The 20,574-nt window shown below is 47.9% G+C and overlaps 1 protein-coding gene across 4 annotated transcripts in view; it reads right to left on the bottom strand.

The window, feature by feature from the left end:
• Window positions 1–20,574, bottom strand: part of RGS9 (regulator of G protein signaling 9) — a 99,861-nt gene that overhangs the window by 64,459 nt on the left and 14,828 nt on the right. For all 4 annotated transcript variants that reach the window (XM_063629354.1, XM_063629355.1, XM_055256934.2 and 1 more), the window contains 6 exons: window positions 10,396–10,492; window positions 5,533–5,583; window positions 3,547–3,653; window positions 3,300–3,351; window positions 2,975–3,033; window positions 834–910 (listed from right to left, as the gene is read on the bottom strand). In XM_063629354.1, the coding sequence (XP_063485424.1) occupies window positions 834–910; window positions 2,975–3,033; window positions 3,300–3,351; window positions 3,547–3,653; window positions 5,533–5,583; window positions 10,396–10,471 (422 nt within the window). In that variant the 5' untranslated portion in view covers window positions 10,472–10,492. The remainder of the gene's footprint in view (window positions 1–833; window positions 911–2,974; window positions 3,034–3,299; window positions 3,352–3,546; window positions 3,654–5,532; window positions 5,584–10,395; window positions 10,493–20,574) is intronic.

Genomic DNA, 20,574 nt, shown 5'->3' with positions numbered 1-20,574 from the left:
CTCTGGCTAACATCTCTAGTTCACATCTTGCTAACTTCTGCCAGTTCCACACTTTGCACTCTCAGATGCAGCTGCAAGGAACTGCTTGCAGTGGGCACACTCCTGCCACCAGCCTCTGGTTCTGCCTGCTGAGAGCCCCTTCCTCTCACCACACCTCTCCTCTTCCTCTCACCACACCTCTCCTCTTCCTCCACAACTGCCATCCTTCATCTGGACCCCTCCTATGCATTCCCCAGGTTCAATGCCATTTCTACGACTCCTTCTGAAAACCCCAGCCAGGTGGCCCTCATCCCACAGCAGCACCATAGCCTATTCTTTCATCTGCCTGACCTATGAGACTGTGTCTTTTTATTCCCCCTGCGCAGCCCAGTGTTAGGCACATAAATGCTCAAAAACAAGTTTATTTTAATAAAAGGAAAGAGTCCAGGCGCAGTGGTTCACGCCTGTAATCCCAGCACTTTGGGAGACTGAGGCAGGCCGATCACGAGGTCGGGAGTTCGAGACCAGCCTGGCCAACATGGTGAAACCCCATCTCTACTAAAAATACAAGTAATAATAATAATAATAATTAATAAAAATTAGCCAGGCATGGTGCTGGGTGCCTGTAATCTCAGCTACTTGGGAGGCAAGGCAGGAGAATCGCTTGAACCCAGGAGGCGGAGGTTGCAGTGAGCCGAGATCACACCACTGCACTCCAGGCTGGGCGACAGAGCAAGACTCTGTCTCAAAAAAATAAAAAATAAAAATGAAAAATAAAATAAATAAAAAGAAACAAAGAAAGAAGAGAGGGAGGAAAGACACCGCAAGGACAAGCACGGTCTCCTTTCACTCACCTGTACTGCTCTTTGGCCTGCATAATGACAAAGTCCCACTTATAGTTCATTTTTTGGTTCAAGAAATTGTAATTTTCCTAGAGAAGAAAAACAAAATGAGAACAGTAAGCCCCAAGACATATGCCCTGTGCTGCAGGGCAACAAACTCTAAGTCAACAAGGGCACAGCCCTGGCTCATGGCAACCATGGACCCAGCCCGATGGTGTCTGAGCTGGTTTTACCATGGTGTTCACTCAAGGAGCAGCTGAATTCTCAAAACACTTTCACAAGAAGCCTCACTTTTATTGGTTTTCTTTGCTTTTGTAAAAATAAATGTATCCCGGCCAGGCGTGGTGGCTCACGCCTGTAATCCCAGCACTTTGGGAGGCCAAGGCAGGCAGATCACAAGTTCAGGAGATCGAGATAATCCTGGATAAAATGGTGAAACCTGTCTCTACTAAAAAAAATACAAAAAACTAGCCAGGCATGGTGGCGGGCGCCTGTAGTCCCAGCAACTCAGGAGGCTGAGGCAGGAGAATGGCGTGAACCCGGGAGGCAGAGCTTGCAGTGAGCCAAGATTGTGTTACTGCACTCCAGCCTGGGTGGCAGAGTGAGACTCCGTGTCAAATAAATAAATAAACAAATAAATAAATAAATAAATAAATGTATCCAAAATCTGATTAGGAAGAGAGCATCAGAGATTAAAAATAATTTGAAAACCATTTTTTTTTTTTTCTGAGACAGGATCTCACTCTGTTGCCCAGGCTGGAATGCAGTGGCACAATCATAGCTCACTGCAGCCTCAAACTCCTGGCCTCAAGCCATTCTCCTGCCTCAGTAGCTAGGACTACCTGTGCATGCCACCACACCTGGCTAATTTTTTAATCTTTTGTAGAGATAGGGTATCATTATGTTGCCAGGCTGGTCTTGAACTCCTGGCCTCGAGTGATCCTCCCATCTTGGCCTCCCAAAATGCTGGGATTATAGGCGTGAGCCACCGCACCCAACCTGGAAACACTATTCAACAACACAGCATCACAAATTCACAAAATAAACCCTAAGATAAACCGGCCTTTCTGAAAACATGTTTGTAAGAATAAAAACACATGGCTGAGTGTGGTGGCTCACGCCTGTAATCCCAGCACTTCGGGAGGCTGAGGTGGGTGGAACACTTGAGCCCAGGAGTTTGAGACTAGCCTGGGCCCCCTCTCTCTACAAAAAATACAAAAATTAGCTGGGTATGGTGGCGTGCCCCTGTAGTCCCAGCTGCTTGGGAGGCTGAGGCTTGAGCCCAGGAGACAGAAGTTCCAGTGTGCCGAGACTGCACCACTACACAACAGCCTGGGTGATGGAGCAAGATGTTGTCTCTAAATAAATAAATAAATATAAAAACACAGCAAGATTTTAACTCTCTGCCCAGAAATTTTAGCCTTTTGAGGGCTAGCGTGTGTTCTTTGGGAAATTGGACTCGCCCAGCCTAAAACAAAAGTCTATACAGTCCTATTGTTTTCCCATCATAAATTGGAGTTCGGGCCAGGCACGATGGCTCACACCTGTAATCCCAGCACTTTGAGAGGCCGAGGCAGGCAGATCACTTGAGGTCAGAAGTTCGAGACTAGCCTGGCCAACATAGTGAAATCTCATCTCTATTAAAAATACAAAAATTAGCCAGGCGTGGTGACACACGCCTGTAATCCCAGCTACTCAGGAAGCTAAGGCAGGAGAATCGCTGGAACCTGGGAGGTGGAGGTTGCAGTGAGCTGAGATCGTGCCACTGTACTTCAGCCTGGGCAACAGAGCAAGACCTTGTCTCAAAAAAAAAAAAAAAAAAATTCAAGTTCAAATCTGTTAACCAAGGGTTGTCCAAGAGTACATATTAATTATGTCACATTGTTTTGGGATGGCAAAAGGAAGCGAGTAGCCACCGTATGCCCAGTAGCCACTGAGGCAAGGGCTTCAATTACAGCGAGAGAAACTGAAGTTAGACATGGGAAAGAATTTACTTCAGCTAGTGCTTCTAATTAATAAATGGATGGCTAGCTGGCTGGATGGATGGATCATGAGGAAGCATATGAATGTAGTGATGTGGGAATGAGGAAAGTACAGCTGAAAACTATCTTCCACTCAATTATAATAACCTCTACTTAAAAGCACCTCCATACCTTTTCATATTCTTCCAAAATCCCTTTCTTCTTGATATTTCGCTTGGCCAGATAGATGGCTGGAAAAGAAAGCAATGACATTTTCCATCATCATCATCTTTCAAAACCCCATCTGCAGCCTCCCTAAGCCTGAGGCTGCTGTGCTCAGAGTGGGGGAAAGAATGCTCAGCACACCCAGTCCCTTGCCCCTGGGGACACGCCCAGTGCAGATGTGGACTGACAGAAAGGTCATGATGACAGCAAGACAAATGTTACCAAAATGCAGCAAGTAAATAAGCAGCATGTTAAGCACTACCAAAGACATAGTTGGGGCTGAAGTATTTACCGTAATCGGTATCTTCAGCTGGCCACTGCTGGGTGGGCCAGAAATACGGTGTCTGCAAAAGAAACCAGGGAAACCACGCTTTAAAACTGGATTGTGACTCAGTGGACCCCAACCCTGTGACTAAAGAAATCGAACCACCTTAGCCCCCTCTGCCATTTCTGAAATCCTGATCTGTGAAACTATGAACCCAACCTTTTCAAATGAGATCAACCCCATATGAACAGCCAAGGTCAAGGTCAAGACTCACCTGAAATCGGTAGAGGCTGCCATCAGGCTTGAGAATGAGATTCTTGGGGTCTTGCAGGGGGTAAATGTAGCCATACCTGACAATAAAGTTGCCCAAGTTCTGCGCCTCTGGGAAAAGCAGTTCAGACATGGATGTTAAGAGCAGGGCTGAGACAGGAGCTCATTGCCGGCCCCCAGGGCACCCCAAACTCCAGGACAGGTGCCCCTTCCTAACAGCACTGTATCTCATGAGCAGTGAGGACACTGGTTCCTGAACTTGGCTGTGGACAAGCATCAGCTGGGTTGCACGCTAAAAGGAGGACCTCCCGGGTCTTATCCCCAGGAATGACAACTCAGTAAGTCTAGATGGGAACTAGGAAATCTGGATGTTAACAGAAACCACACGTGGTCTGCTGCAGTGGGTGATGGTTAAGGAAGGCCTAGAGAAGCCTCTATAGGCCCTTTGGGTCTGGGAAAGGTCACAGGACTGGGAAGAAAATGTCTCTGTTGGACCAACAGACACTTTGTCACTCAAAGAATGAGCAAGGAGCATCAGGTTTATTGCCAACTTCTATCCCAAGTTCACCTGTGCCTGCATCCCAGGTCCAGACCCTTCCTCTCCTTCCCACTTCACTTTAATTCCCACCCTGCTCCAGTTGATTTGGAAGCACAGCCTTGTTTATCAATTATATCAATTAAAGGACAAACTTCCTTGGTTCTTTCTCCAAAGCATCAATGAAAGCAGATATCTTTCCATCCCCTGGAGGAGATTCCATCCCTCCATTCCTGCAGGACCCCAAGGACTCAACCCATCTCCCCATCCCATAGCTCAGCCTCCAGGGTGTGGGAAGACTTCCTCCCCAGCCCTCCCTCTACAGGTCTCGCTCCCTCCATCAAAGACCAAGTCCTAAAGTTGTATGCCTCATTGTACCAACAGCCTATTTTCTAGTGTGAAATCTACTATCCAGTTTCTTTCTGCTCCAATCCATCTTCTAAATTGCTGCCTTTCACTCGTGTCCGTATGAAGAGACCACCAAATAGGCTTTGTGTGAGCAACAAGGCTGTTTATTTCACCTGGGTGCAGGCGGGCTGAGTCCGAAAAGAGAGTCAGCGAAGGGAGATAGCGGTAGGGCCGTTTTATAAGATTTGGGTAGGTAAAGGAAAAAGGGGGGTTGTTCTCTGGCGGGCAGGAGTGGGGGGTCACAAGGTGCTCAGTGGGGGAGCTTTTTGAGCCATGATGAGCCAGGAGAAGGAATTTCACAAGGTAATGCCATCAGTTAAGGCAAGGACTGGCCATTTTCACTTCTTTTGTGGTGGAATGTCATCAGTTAAGGCAGGAACAGGCCATTTAAATATCACTTCTTTTGTGATTCTTCAGTTCATTTCAGGCCATCTGGATGTATACGTGCAGGTCACAGGTGATATGATGGCTTAGCTTGGGCTCAGAGGCCTGACACTGCCAGGCACCCTAGCTGAAATGTGATTATCATGCACATTGCCATGCTCAAAAATGGCCTGTTGCTTCCTATTGCCTATCTCCCAGATCTTCAGGTGCTCTTCCACCCCTCTGCCACCCTCCATAGCCATCTGGAGCCATGACTCTCAATCTCCCTTGTCACTCCTCCACTTTCTGCTCATTCCATTTCTACACTCTTGCTCTTGCTAGTGTCCCCTTATAGAAAGACTCTCAGAGCTCCTCTTCACCAATTCAAAAGCATCACTTCTTTCAAGACCAGCTATACACAGCACCCGCTCCAGAACTTTCTTGACTGAGTCCTCCCCACTTATCCCTGTTATTTATGCTCTAAATACTTCGTACAAAATAACTCTTTTGTCCCCAAATTATCCTGCCTTTGCTTTTGATTCTGGTAGTTTTACACACGAAGGTCATGTCTGTCCAATTAAAATGTAAATTTCTCAGAAACACAGGCTAAGTCTCTATTTGGTTTCTCCCATGGTGCTGTACACACAGCTGTTCTGGATAACTGAGTGCCAGATGAGCCCTCACCCAGACTGGAGATCCAAAGCCGCTGGACGATCCATTGCAGAACATCACTTCCTGCAAAACAGAGATGTTTGCGGTTATTGTCATAGCTCCTGACACATCCCCACTCCTCCATGCTGTTGCCTGACTGGTCTCCTTCCTGTTCAGCTGCGATGTCATTCCTCTTCGCTCAGAACCTTTGGAAACCCCCACCTCATCATGCTCAGTCCCAGCTCTGCTGCCTGTAATTCAAGACTATCCATGATCTGACTCCAGCAGATGTGCAACTTGACACCGCACGCCCACCCCCCAGCCCACACATACATACACACACACTTCATCTTTACATCTCTTGTTGTATTGATCTTTTACCTGACAATAACTTGTACATGGACTGTTATTCACTAACTGGATAATAAATAGGCTAAGTCTAAACACACACAAACACACACACACACACACACACACACACAAAACAGACCCGAGGCAAGCTGTTTGCAGGGCTCTGGACCAAGCTAGGACTCATGGGAGTAAAACAGAGCCAGGGATGAGAGGAGGACAGGCTGAGGGCTGGGGCCGGCTCTCCGACTCCCCAAGTTCCCAGGCAGAACTCCGAGGAGTCAGAAAATTCTAAACTTGAACTTGAACCTGGCCTTCCATGACACCGTGAAGGTACTTTTGTCAGGGTAGGAGGATGGGACCTATCCTAGTTGATTTATAACTTTAGATGATGGAATGAAGCCTCCATGTGTACTCTCGCCCCAGGCTCTGCAAATCTTAGGGGATGGCTTGGGAACAACACAAAAAAAAAAACATGAAAGACTGGCAGGAAAAACAACAGAAGATGCAGGCTTGGAGGCCAGGAGAGAACGTGCACCCGTGCACCTGTCCCACCCACCCACTCCCCTCAAGGATTCAGATTTATCTAAGGGTCAAGGCAAGCCAAGTTCCACCAATAAGCCCAGAGCTGCAGTATGACCCCACAGAAGCCCTGAGCCCCTTCTCTCAGCCTGGGCCCTCTCACCTCACAAGCAGAAGGTACACCTTGTAGGCACAAGGTAATAGCATCTCAGAAGATAGACAAGGTGCCCTGGAACGAAGCACCCCATCACAGATGCCATCATGCAGATGCCAATGGTCACACTTTCTGGCAATCTTAGCCTGTTTTCCAAAGGCCAAGCTGGAAGCCTGTCTGCATGGGAACAGGCCCACATAACACACCAAAGAAGAGGGCCAGGATTGAGACTCCACTGCCTGTGTTCTTACGTCTGGATTATTTCCAATGATACTTCCCTCCTCGGAGGTGGTGCAGGGACATTTCTTCTTATGACCCACATACACACTCTCTGGGCGTAATTGCCTGCCTACGACCATGGCTGGGTGTAGACAACCTGTAATTCTTCCCTTCATGCCCACACCCTAGAACACAAATGTCCAGCCATGATCCCTGTCAGTGTCCACATGCACACCATCGTGGCTTTCCATGGTTCTCCCTCTTGCTCTTAGCATCATTCACTCCTGGTTGGCTGTTTAAAGGCAAAATCCTTCATCTAAACCCCTACTTAAAATCCTAGGACTGGGTGTTTAGACTTTCCACACCAAGTCTCTCTCTTTAAATGCTACACAGTGGTGCACAGGCAGAGAGACAGACCCAGGCAGACATCAGACAGATTAGCTCTCTCCACCGAGGAGCCGAGGGCTTTCTCATCCACTTGACTGCCTCCCGAAATAGATCAAATGAGATTATGGTGCCACCAGCATCTGCACCACGCGGTCTGTGCTGACAGCATGGCAGGCTGCTCAGGCTCCTGCATCAGCCACCTTTGTCCCGAGGAAGCCCTGGGACACCTGCCATCCAAGAAGTTAAATAATTTGTTTTTATCGGTGCTGATGTTGCAGGACCAGGGCTTCTCCCTGTGTTGTTTCTACAGCAGCTGGAATTCACCTGTGCAGGAGGAACAACGAAAAACATGGCAGGATGGGCGACCTCACCCAAATCCAGGAACCAAGTGTGCCCCGTGTGCAAGGAAGGAAAGCAGCTGGTGCACACTGACAGTGGATAAGAATATGGACTCTGGGCTGGGTGTGGTGGCTCATGCCTGTAATCCCAGCACTTTGGGAGGCCGAGGTGGGTGGATCACTTGAGGTCAGGAGTTCGAGATCAGCCTGACCAACATAGTGAAACCTCATCTCTACTAAAAATACAAAAATTAGTTGGATGTGGTGGTGGGTGCCTGTAATCCTAGCTACTCCAGAGCTGAGGCATGAGAATTGCTTGAACCCAGGAGGCAGAAGCTGCAATGAGCCAAGATAGTGCCACTGCACTCCAGCCTGAGCAACAGAGCAAGACCCTGTCTCAACCAAAAAAAAAAAAAAAGTAAAAATAAAAAATATATATATGGACTCTGGAGTCACATTGCTGGGCTGAAATTCAAGCTCACTCATGAAATGGGCTTAAGGACATGAAGGCAAGTTGCTGAAACTCTTTGGCCTCCATAGCCCCGTGTGCAAAAAGTGGGCAGTCATATCTACCCTGAACTTTATTGTGAGTGTTAACAGACAACGCATGGGAAAGCACTAGCTACCACCACCATCCAGCACCCGCTGCATATTCGGCACCTGCACACCACTCTCTCACTTCCTTCCTGCACTCGTTCCCTTAGGGAGGGATTGCTACTCTTGCATTAAAAATGAGAAAACTGGCCAGCTGTGGAGTCTCAAGCTGGTAATCCCAGCACTTTGGAAAACCGAGGCAGGAGGATCACTTGAGCCCAGGAGGTCAAGGCTGCAGTGATTCATAATTGCATTACTGCACTCTAGCCTGGGAGACAGCATGAGACCCTGTCTGAAAACAAACAAACAAAACAAAACAAAACAAATGAACAAACAAAAACAACGGAGAAAGTAAACTGAGACCAGGGCTACAGCTAGAAAAGACACCTGAAGGATTTAATCCTGCATTTTCCACACAATGACAGACAAGAAGTGACTCATGCATTCAATAAACTTTTACTAACCATCTGTTACAAACACAGCTCTGCTAAGCATTGGGGTTACCCAGATGAGCAAGACAAGACACTTTCCCTTGAAGGGCCACAGTCCAGTAGAGAATTCAGGCCAAAATTAATGACAATCAAAGGCAGGGAGGGGGACGGGGTCAGGGATGCCTTCAGGAAGAATTGCCCCAGCTGCATCTGAGGTGATGGGGGACACAAAGGCACCCTGAAAAGTCTGCCCCCTGTTTCCACTCTTTGGGTGCTCAGAGCTACTCTGGTTCTTGGCCTTTCCAAAGTCTGGCTCGTCAGTGTTTCCTTTCCCTCCATGAGCTGTTCTACAGCATTTCAATTAATTCCCCTTTTGCTCCAACAAAAGAGTGGGTCTTCTGTTGCTTGCATGCAAGGAAACCTGAGTGACACATTGCTGGTGGGGGCATCGTTTCTTCTAAGCAGTCAGAAAGGGAAAGAGGGAGCTGTGAGCCAGCTTGTCTCTGCAAAGACTAGGGCACCTTGAGTGAAAAATAAATAGTCAGGTCAGGGGTGGCATAGAGAGGGAGGCCTCACGTTGAGCACAGCAGTGGCAAGGCCCCGGGCTTGGGCTATGAGAAGCTGTCTGCTTCTGCAGACAATACGCCTAAGTATGAAACATTGTCTTTACTGCAAAATCAAGATCAGAAAACAGGTAACACATTAACCAAAACGCTCTCTTAATATTGGCGTCCAGCCCTTCTTGCCAATATCCCCAAATGATGCTCTGCAGGCACCTTACCCCCCACACACAGAGAGAAGAGACAGTGGCACCACCCCCACAAGGCAGTTGAGAAGGGCCTGAAATGAATTAGAAGGTAGAAGGTGGAACAAAACAAAGGCCAACTTTTTTCTGCTAAATAGTATTTTTTTTTCTGCTATTTAGTTTCATTAAAACAAAGCAAACAAAACAACAAAACAAAAAATGACAGTGAAGTTTTCTAAAATGAACTTCTGGGAGGAATGGCTTCAAGAAATGACCTGTTGAGTCCTTTTCTCCCTCCTGACCCCTTCCTCAGAGGAAGACTTTAGTCCAGGAGTAGGCAAATATACTCTGTAGAGCGCTAGATAGTAAATAAACATTTCAGCTTTGTGGGAGTCTTGTTCTGTCGCCCAGGCTGGAGTGCAGTGGTGCAATCTTGGCTCACTGCTACCTCCGCCTCCCAGGTTCAAGCGATTCTCATGCCTCAGCCTCCCCAGTAGCAGGGATTACAGGCATGCACCACCACGCCTGGCTAATTTTTGTATTTTTAGTAGAGACGGGGTTTCGCCATGTTGGTCAGGCTGGTCTCGAACTCCTGACCTCAGGTGATCCACCTGCCTCGGCCTCCCAAAGTGCTGGGATTATAGGTGTGAGCCACTGTGCCTGGCCACAACTATATATTTTAACTCTGGCATTGTAGTGTAAGAGCAGCCATAAACAATACATAAATGAGTGAACATGGATATGTTCCAATAAAACTTTATTTAGAAATAAAGTTTTGTTTTGTTTTTGAGACGAGTCTCACTCTGTCGCCCAGGCTGGAGTGCAGTGGCGCAATTTCTGCTCACTGCAAGCTCCGCCTCCCAGGTTCACGCCATTCTCCTGCCTCAGCCTCCCAAGTAGCTGGGACTACGGGCACCTGCCGCTACGCCCAGCTAATTTTTTGTCTTTTAATAGAGACGAGATTTCACCATGTTAGACAGGATGGTCTCGATCTCCTGACCTCATGATCCACCCGCCTCAGCCTCACAAAGTGCTGGGATTACAGGCGTGAGGCACTGCACCTGGCCAAAAATAAAGTTTTTTACAAACACAAGAGGTGGGCCGTATTGGACCTGTGGGGTCTATTCCAGGCCAACACTAAAGTGCAAGCTACATCACCTGTCATGGCATGAGGAACGCTGGTGACCAGGACCCTCTGGTTCTGCATGCGGACCCCTGTCTCTGGGTTCTGCATGTCCTTCACGAGTGCTTCAATCTGCAAGACAGAACAGGAAAAAGCCGACTGACGAGAACAATTTTGAAAGTTGTGCAGGGCCATTTCCACTGCACTGAGAGGGACCTCAAAATGCAAAGGTGGACACAGGGGTTCCCCATCTGGTACAGGAGCCAGGTGGGCACTGAGTGACTCTAATGCAGCCAGGACTACAGTGTTCTCCACAGACACAGATCCCATCCCTGGGTGTGAAGACTCGCAGATTCATCCTGACTGAGAGATTCTGGGGTGGCTTTTAAGGAAAGACAGAGCTTAAGGAGAAGGGATTTTGCTGAACAGAAAGTGGTAGAACCACCGTGGGCAAAGGCATGGAAGGATGACGGCTCCCAGGGTTGGTGGAACAGAAAACAGCAGGAGTTGCAGCTGGAAAAGCCAGTGGAGGCCAGGTCACATGGACCTCAAAGCCACCCTTGCAGTGTGGATTTTGTTCCAGTGACTGTTTCTAGAGAGCATTTTGGAAATTTGGCCCATGACAGAGAGAAGAATACTGAAGTGTGAAGAAGTTTGCAGAGGTAGAAAAAAGTGCAGTGACCTATTCAAAGCTTTGCATACAGCCCAGGTGAGAAACGACAGTGAGCTGGCACCGTGGCTCACGCCTGTAATCCCAAAATCTGGGAGGCAGAGGCAGGAGGATAACTTGAGCCCAGGAGTTTCTGACCTATCTGGGCAATATAGTGAGACCCTGCCTCTACGAAAAAGTTAAAAATTATCTGGGCATGGTGTGGCACATGCCTGTAGTTCCCAGCTGCTTGGGAGGCTGAGGCAGGAGGATCACTTGAGCCCAGGAGTTCCAGGCTACAGTGAGCTATGATCGCACCACTGCACCCAGCCTGGGTGACAGAGCAAGACCCTGTCTCTTTTAAAACAAGAAATGACAGCGCTTCAACCCTTAACACTCCCACTCTCTGTATTCTCAGCAGAGCAGCCAGATGGGCTTTCCATTATTTTAGAATATGTCACTCTTCTGCGTGGCTATTCCACTGCAAGGGCCACTTGACTCCAAGTAAATGACAAAGTTCCCCTAGTGGTCTACATGTTCGGGACCTCCTTCCTCTCTGACTTCTTTCTTACTACTCCCCACCAGCTCCCTCTGACCCAGCCATATCAAGGACACTCCCAGCCAGCCTTGGGTGGGTCCCATGCTCTGGCTGTTCCCTCTACCCGGGCCAGTCTTCACAAGAGACCAACTTGGCTCCCTCCTCACCTCCTTCCCCTTCTGATGGTCTCAGGAGGCCTGCCCTGACCATTCCTAAAGCTGCAACCCTGAACTCCACCCTTGGCACTCCTGACGCCCTGCTCCATTTCTCGAGAGCATGCATGTTCTTCAAACATACAAAATAATTGACCTAGTTAATACATTGTTGATGGTGCATCTCCCCTTGCTCCTGGAAAGTAAGCTCTTCTTGGGGGTCTTTGTCTGTTGTTGTTTGCTGCTGGATGTCAAGTGTCAGGAAGCGCGCCTGGCACATAGGTAGTTACCAGTAAGCAGGTGATGTGTGAATTAATAAATAAATCAGGCAGTGGCCAGGAAGATGGTAAGGAGGCATGACTTTCAGAGCCCTAGAAGGGCAAAAATAAACTATTTGCAAGTGATTGAATGGTTCACTAAGGGTGACACAATAATGCCAAGGTTTATAGCTTATATGACCAGAGTTACCAGTTACCAAACTAGAAAATGCAAAAGAAGAAGCCACTTCTGGAAGCAAAGGCATCTGCCTTGGAAGGTCGACTGTAAGGGGCTGTTGAGATTCCCACAATGTCTGGGAGGTGATTGGAAATGACTGCCCCAGGTTCAGAAGAGAGAGGGTCAGAGATATGAACTAGAGCCATGAATGTCCGGGAGAGTTGAAGCTAAAGAGAATCAACAAACTATCCAAGGAAGCCTGAACTGCAGGAAGGCAGCCACAAGGACAGCCCTGACTATCTTTAGAGTTGTTTTTTTCATTTTTACTATTAAAAATTATTTCCCACTTGAAAAAATCAAATGGAAATAATATCAGCTGAAGGATTTTTTTTTTTTTTATTTTTTTTAAGACAGGTCTCCTTCTGTCGCCCAGGCTGGAATGCAGTGGCACAATCTTGGCTCACTGCAACCACCACTTCCTGGGCTCAAGCAATTGTCCTGCCTCAGCCTCCCGAGTGGCTGGGATTACAGACATATGGCACCACGCCAGATCAATTTTTGTGTTTTTAGTAGAGACGGGATTTTGCCATGTTGGCGAGGCTGGTCTCGAACTCCTGACCTCAAGTGATCCACCTGCCTCAGCCTCCCAAAGTGCTGGCATTACAGGCGTGAGCCACCACACCCGGCGTGAAGGATGTTTGACACTAGTCAACAAAGATGACTAGAGAAAACCCAGGTGTTTCTCTTGTTATTCATTGTTTGCTACTGACCTTGACAAAGCTTCATGGGCAGAGGTTTCAAACTTCATGTTCCCCTAGAAAAGCCTTCACTAACAGGAAAGCTGTCTACTCCCCCTGCCCCAGATGTGCTTGCCAATGGTCAGTTGGTCATTCGACATCCAGGCACAGTCATGGTCGACTCTGGGAAACCAGAGAGAAGAAGCTGTGGTCCTTGAGCCCAAAGATCTCACTGATCAGTGCAAGGATATTCTAGGACAATGCCGAATGTGCAGTTGCAAGGATGAGTCTATGGTGTCATGTGAACACAGCAATGTCTAGAGCTGGGCAGCAGGGAAGGACTCCTCCTAGGGTGATTTTTGTTTTTTCTTTTTTAGACTGAGTCTCGCTCTGTTGCTTAGGCTGGAGTGCAGTGGTGTGATCTCAGCCCACTGCAATCTCCGCCTCCCGAGTTCAAGTGATTCTCTTGCCTCAGCCTCCCGAGTAGCTGGGATTACAGGCGCCCGCCACCATGCCCAGCTAATTTTTGTATTTTTAGTAGGAACAGGGTTTGACCATGTTGGCCAGGCTGATCTCAAACTCCTGACCTCAAATGATCCACCCGCTTCGGCCTCCCAAAGTGCTGGGATTACAGGCATGAGCCACTGCACCCAGCCTCCTAGGTTGAATTTTACAAAGATGAGCAAGGAGTAGGAAGCAGAAAGAGAAAAGGAGCATGGGTGAGGGTGTTCCAGGTGGAAGGGCCACAGGAGCAGAAGCACAGAACCTGAACCAGCGGCGGGAAACAAAGCCCTTTCCTGCCTTCACCTGGCCCAGGGCTCTCTCATGAGGTCTGGGCTGCTGCGTGCAGCTGGACATCCACGTGGATGGCTGCTCTCACACCCAGTCTGTCCACATTCCTGCCATTACCCAAAGTAAAACATCTCATCCATTTACCTGCTTCCCCTTCATTTAGCCTACCTTGCTTACACCATCATTAGTCTCCCAGAATTGAATTAAACAACATCTCCCAGCACTGTCTGGCTCATTACAATTTACAAAATCCTTTTATGATCTGAAGGTGCTTGCCTGCAGTCCAAAGAAAAAGCACTCAGTCTCCGTGGGATTTCCTTTCTCTATTAACTGTAGGATCTTGGGCAACTCACTTAACCTCTCTGAATCTCCTTTCTCTCTATAAAATGGGGACCATGATGTGGACTACTAAATAATTCTATAATCTCTTAGAATTTAATTAATTTGTGACTTTATAATCCCTTAGAATTTAATCATGCAAAATGCTCTATAAGGAGAGATGTATGTTATGTATGCATGAAGATATATGCTTTATCAGGAGAGACATATGTTCATTATTATGGTTAGAATTATTAATATTAGTAGCATTCATACTAATACATTTTGAAACTTTGCATGCAGGGTTGTGTTTAGGTGCCCAGGAATAGAAACCCAGGTCAACAAACCAAATAAGTATAGGTATTTATTGAGCATGTATTTAGAACCCTGCACTGCAAGGATACAAGGTAAAAGACATACACCCAGTCTTCAGAAAGTTGAGCAGACAGTTACATGAAAATAAAAAGTTAACTAATATGAAAGCTAGGAGTCTGAATGGAGAGAAAGTTCAGTTCACATCTCTGCTCCAATTTAGGAGCTAGAGGCTTTTGGTAAATTGCTAAATTTCACTAGGACTCATTTATCTGTAAAATAGAGCTTGCAATAGTATCAGGTCTGGTGCGATGGCTCATGCCTGTAATCTCAGCATTTTAAGAGGCCAAGGCGGGTGGATCACTTAAAAAATTAGCCGGGGATGGTGGCGGGCACCTACAATCCCAGCTACTCAGGAGGCTGAGGCAGGAAAATCGCTTGAACCTGGGAGGCAGAGGTTGCAATGAGCCAGATCACGTCACTGCACTCCAGTCTGCACAACAGAGAGAGACCTTGTCTCAAAAAAAAAAACAAAAACAAAACAACAACAAAAAAACACCAAAACCAATCATCATAGGGATATTGTGAAGACTAAATGAGATTAAGCAAATAAAGTATTTCATATCATTCTGTGCACAAAGTATTTATGAAATAGCAATTGCAAGTCAGACACGGTAGCTCATGCCTGTAATCCCAGCTACCCGGAAGGCTGAGGCAGGAAGATCACTTGAGCCCAGGAGTTCAAAACCAGCCTGGGCAACACAGGGAGCCCTTGTCCTCCTCCCCACCCCCCCCCCCAAAATCGCAACTGCAGACTGGCTGAGATGATCCCAAAAAGAGTGCAGAGAGGGCCAACAGAATCTCCCTAGATGGTGAGGACCAGGCTGCACTCCAAGGGAGGGGTGGTATAAGAAGGACTCAGGTTTTTTAATTCAGAAATGGAAAGAGATTGAAATTGGAACCCTGTGCACTGTTGGTAGAAACGTAAAATGGTGCAGCTGCTGTGGAAAACAGTATGGAGGTTCATCAGAAAAATTAAAAATAGAACTACCACAGCATCCAACAATACCACTTCTGGGTATGTATCCAAAAGAATTGAAATCAGGCTCTGGAAAAGATACCTGCACCCCCATGTTGACTGCAGCACTATACACGTTAGCCAAAATGTGGAAATAACCTAAGTGTCCACTGTCAGATGAACAAAGAAAATGTGTTCTATGCATACAAAAGAACATTGTTTGGCTTTTGAAAACAAGGAAATTCTGCAATATGCAAGCAAATGGATGAACCCAGGGTTAATTATGCTAAGTGAAATAGGCCAGTCACAGAAGGACAAATACAACACGATTCCACTTACATGAAGTACCTAGAATAGACAAATTCATAGATCAAATATCAGAATTGTGGTTGCCCAGGGTTAGGGAGAAGGGAAAATGGGGAGTTGCTACTCAACAGACATAAAGAACTTTCAGTTAAATGAGATGAATACATTCTAGACATCTGCTGTACAATATTGTACCTCGTCGACAATATTGTATTGTGCACTTAAAGTTTTGAAAGGGTAGATCTCATGTTAAATGTTCTTACCGCAATAAAATAAAAATTTTTTAAAGAGAGGCCGGGCACAGTGGCTCACGCCTGTAATCCCTGCACTTTGGGAGGGTGAGGCAGACAGATCATTTGAGGGCAGGAGTTTGACACCAGCCTGGCCAACATGGTGAAACCCCGTCTCTACAAAAAAATACAAAAATTAGCTGAGTGTGACGGTGCATGCCTGTAATCCCAGCTACTCAGGAGGCTGAGGCAGGAGAATCTCTTGAACCCGGGAGGCGGAGGTTGCAGTGAGCTGAGATCACGCCACCGCACTCCAGCCTGGGTAACAGAGTGAGACTCTGTCTCAAAAAAAAAAAAAAAAAACTTTTTAAGAGAGAGAGAGAATGATCCAGGTGCATTCAAGGTGACGGGTCATTCAAGGGAGTCCTGAAGTGGAAAAATGCTACCTGCCACCTGTCACTCAGGCAGCCTGAAGCTGGGAAGCTCCCACCTTCCCAAGGAGCGTGGGACCATGACCTAACTTGATGCTGAGGGGTGAGATTCCTTATTTCAATCTTTGTTGCTAAACCAGCATTTGCAGGTGAACCATGATTTCGAGAAATTGGCCAAGGGCAGTTACACAGCTGAGGCCACTCTGAGCACAGAGCCAGCCAGTGTGCAGACCCAGGCAGCTCCAGGGACTCCCAGTGCAAGACTGACTGTCAGCTTCCTCTGCATGGACACATTCTCGGCTCACAGAATTGTTTTGGGACAGAAAATACTTATTTTGGCTTGACTCAGAGCCATAGTCCTTGGCCATCTGCAGTGTCAGGACTTGGCGGCATCTGAGGTCACTGGGTCAGCTGTAGGTCCAGCAGCAATGAGGGGAGCAAAGGGACAACCCCAGGAGAGTGTTTGCAGGGCACTGGGAGGTACAGCTGCTGCTCCTGGGGGTGGCCCAGGGAACTGAGGAGCCAACAGGCTGCAGAAGTGACTCCTTCTGTCACTAACTGTGACCTCAGGTCTCCATGGTACCCAAGAAGTGCCTGATTTTCTTTTTTTTGTTTGTTTTTGAGACGGAGTCTCACTCTGTAGTCCAAGCTGGAGTGTAGTGGCATGATCTTGGCTCACTGTAACCTCCACCTCCTGGGCTCAAGTGGTTCTTGTGCCTCAGCCTCCCAAGAAGCTGAGACTACAGGCGCGAACCACTACGCTAATTTTTTGTATTTTAGTAGAGACGAGGTTTCACCATGTTGTCCAGGCTGGTCTCAAACTCCTGACCTCAAGTGATCTGCCCGCCTCAGCCTCCCAAAGTGCTGGGATTACAGTCATGAGCCACCGTGCCCCGCCAAGATTTTCTTTTCTTTTCTTTTTTTTTTTTTTTGAGACAGTCTTGCTCTGTCACCAAGCTGGAGTGCAGTGGCGGATCTCAGCTCATTACAACCTCCGCCTCCCGGGTTCAAGCGATTCTCCTGCCTCAGCCTCCCAAGTAGCTGGGACTACAGGCACACGCCACCAAACCCAGCTAATTTTTGTATTTTTAGTAGAGACGGGGTTTCACCATGTTTGCCAGGATGGTCTCGATCTCTTGACCTCGTGATCCGCCCACCTCGGCCTCCCAAAGTGCTGGGATTACAGGCATGAGCCACCACGCCCGGCCAAGATTTTCTAATATGAGGGCCCAAGATTCCTTTTTCCCACATTAGCTGCCGGATGAAAGGCTGCCTTCATTCAAAATGGGTTTTATTAGATGTAAGAGCAGCATGTTATAAAAACAGGGAGCCCGTATATTGGAGAAGACATATAATCCCACTTTAAAAGTTAGAAACCCGAGTTTCTCTGATAGAAAGTTGGCAGATTTGATTCCTTGTCTTTGCATTAAAAAAAAAAAATCGAGTTATAAAGAGTTTGAAAATAACCTTCAGAGGAGGAATAATGAGAGTTATTTTAAAAACACAATGAGGGGAGTCAGATTTCTTTCTAGCAGGTGTGTCACCCTTCACAGAAAGAAGGGCTGGGTAGGAGGAGGGAACGTCACGTGGACCTCGGAAACATTTTGAGGGAGTCGGCCCATTGGGATCCCGATCCTTTTTCCTCAGACCTTTCCCCGTACAAATTCCTCTGAGGCGTCTCCTCAGTCTCCCCAGGAAACCACAGAACTCTAGCTCTACGGGCTGAACTGCGTCCCCCTACAAATTCGTACATTGAAGTCCTAACCCAAGTACCTCAGACTGTGACTGCTTTTGAAGATAAGGTCTTTCAAGAGGTGAAATGAGGCCAGGTGCAGTGGCTCACACCTGTAATCCCAGCAATTTGGGAGGCTGAGATGGGCAGATCGCTCAAGGTCAGGAGTTCGAGACCAGCCTGGCCAACATGGCAAACCTCATCTCTATTAAAAATACAAAAAAAAAAAAAAAATAGCCAGGAGTGGTGGCAGGCTACAATCCCAGCTACTCAGGAGCTGAGGCAGGAGAATCGCTTGAACCTGGGAGGCAGAGGTTGCAGTGAGCCAATATCGAGCCACTGCACGCCAGCCTGGTCAACAGAGTGAGACTCAGTCTCAAAAAAGTAAAAACGAGGCTGGTCACATTGGCTCATGCCTGTAATCCCAGCACTTTGGGAGGCAAAGGTGGGCGGATCATGAGGTCAGGAGTTCGAGACCAGCCTGGCCAATAAGATGAAACCCCATCTCTACTAAAAATACAAAAAAATTAGCCAGGCGTGGTGGCGGGCACCTATAGTCCCAGCTACTCTAGAGGCTGAGGCAGAAGAATCGCTTGAACCCAGGAGGCGGAGGTTGTAGTGAGCCGAGATCTCACCATTGCACTCCAGCCTGGGAACAGAGTGAGACTCAGTCTCAATAAAAATAAAAAAATAAAATAAAGTTGTGAAATGAGGTCATGGAGTGGACCCTAATCCCCTATGACCAGTGTCTTTATGAGAACAGATTAGGACACAGATAGACACAGAGGGAAGACGATGTGAGAAAAGAGAGAAGACGGCTATCTGCGAGCCAAGGAGAGAAGCTTCAGGAGAAGCCAACCGTGCCATACTTTGATCTCAGACTTCCAGCCTCCAGAACTGTCAGCAAAGAAGTTTCTGTTGCTTAAGCCACTCAGTCTATGGATCTTTGTGACGACAGCTCTACAAACTCATACAGATTCTGTGTCCTATATTCAATCAGAAACATCCCTTCCCCTGCACAGAGGGGAGAGAATCTGAACTGTTTCCCAAGTTCTCCAGGGAGTGAGATGCCCTTGCTATTCTGCTGCAAACTTCGGCAGACCTTGCACTCTCCTCCTTGTGTCCTTGGGGGCATCCTCACCCTCAAAGGCCAACACTCTCATTCCCAAACAGACTCTGCTTCCCAGCTCCTCCCAAGACAAAGCATCAGCCCCGCTTCGTTCCCAGGCAACATGTCTGTGCTGCACAACCAGGCCACCGCGGGACCCTGTCTGACCCTGTGTCAGGGAGAAGGGGGTCAGGGTGTCAGCTGCACCTTTCCTCTCTCAGATGCCAACGTGCTGAGGCATGACAGTGGGCGTGCCAGGGAACCCCGACATCACAGAGGGATCAGAAATGAGGGCTTTGATGGCTCTGACATCCCACCCACCACGCCCACGCTGCTGCTCACATTAAGGAGCTGTCACTCACTGCGGAAGATCTCTGGAGCTGGAATTTTCCTTTAAGCTAGAGAAGGCACCCGGGGGAACAATAATAATCGGTACTTTTCTATACAAAGATGGGAAGAGTGACCCAGAACCGCAGAGTTGTTTTTCTAACAGAGGAGGATGTGCTCCTGCTAATAAGCCTGGCCACACAGAGTCCAGCCACCCTCCCGCTGTCTCACCCGATGTCCCCCAGATGCTCACTCATGGGCACTACGCCCTAACCAGTGCTCGGTAGTCTTTCTCCAAAATCTGCTCTTCCCACCGTGGTCGAAAGCCTAGGAATCGTTCCAGGTGACCCCAGCCAAGATGTGGCCAACTTTTGTTGAATCTGCTTTTGTTTCCTTTTTTTTTTTTTTCCAGGCTTGAGTGCAGTGGCATGATCATACCTCACTGTGGCCTCAAACTCCTGGGCATAAGTGATCCTCCTGCTTTAGCGTCCCATAGCTAAGACTACAGGCATGTGCCACCCTGCCCAGCTAATTCTTTTTTTTTTTTTTTTTTGAGACAGAGTCTGGCTCTGTTGCCCAGGCTGGAGTGCAGTGGCACAATCCCGGCTCACTGCAACCTCTGCCTCCTGGGTTCAGTGATTCTCACACCTCAGCCTCCCTAGTAGCTGGGACTAGAGGTGCCTGCCAGCATGTCCAGCTCATTTGTGTGTGTGTGTGTGTGTGTGTGTGTATGTGTGTATTTTTGGTAGAGACAGGGTTTCACCATGTTGCCCAGGCTAGTCTCAAACACCTGGGCTCAAGTGATGCACCCACCTTGGCCTCCCAAAGTGCTAGGATAAAGGCATGAGCCACCGCTCCTGGCCTCCAGCTAATTTTTTAATTTTCTTGTAGAGATGGGTCTTGATACGTTGTTCAGTCTGACTGCTTTTGTTTTCAACACATCTCTTATCTGCCCACCCAATCCTGCCTCCGTGGAACATCTTCTAACCCCCCTCCTGGACTATCAGGTTCTGCCTTTCAGCTGGCATCTGTCTCCAGCCTCCGGGGTGCTCCTTAGCCCAGGGCTCTCAACCGTGGCCCCATTGACGCTTGGAGCTGGATCATTCTTTGGGGGTTGCTGAGGGCGGCT

The sequence above is a fragment of the Symphalangus syndactylus genome, chromosome 20, assembly GCF_028878055.3.
Source record: "Symphalangus syndactylus isolate Jambi chromosome 20, NHGRI_mSymSyn1-v2.1_pri, whole genome shotgun sequence".
Lineage (NCBI taxonomy): Eukaryota > Metazoa > Chordata > Mammalia > Primates > Hylobatidae > Symphalangus > Symphalangus syndactylus.
Note: the sequence above shows the minus strand (reverse complement) of the source record. Positions and strands in the feature narration are given on the sequence as shown.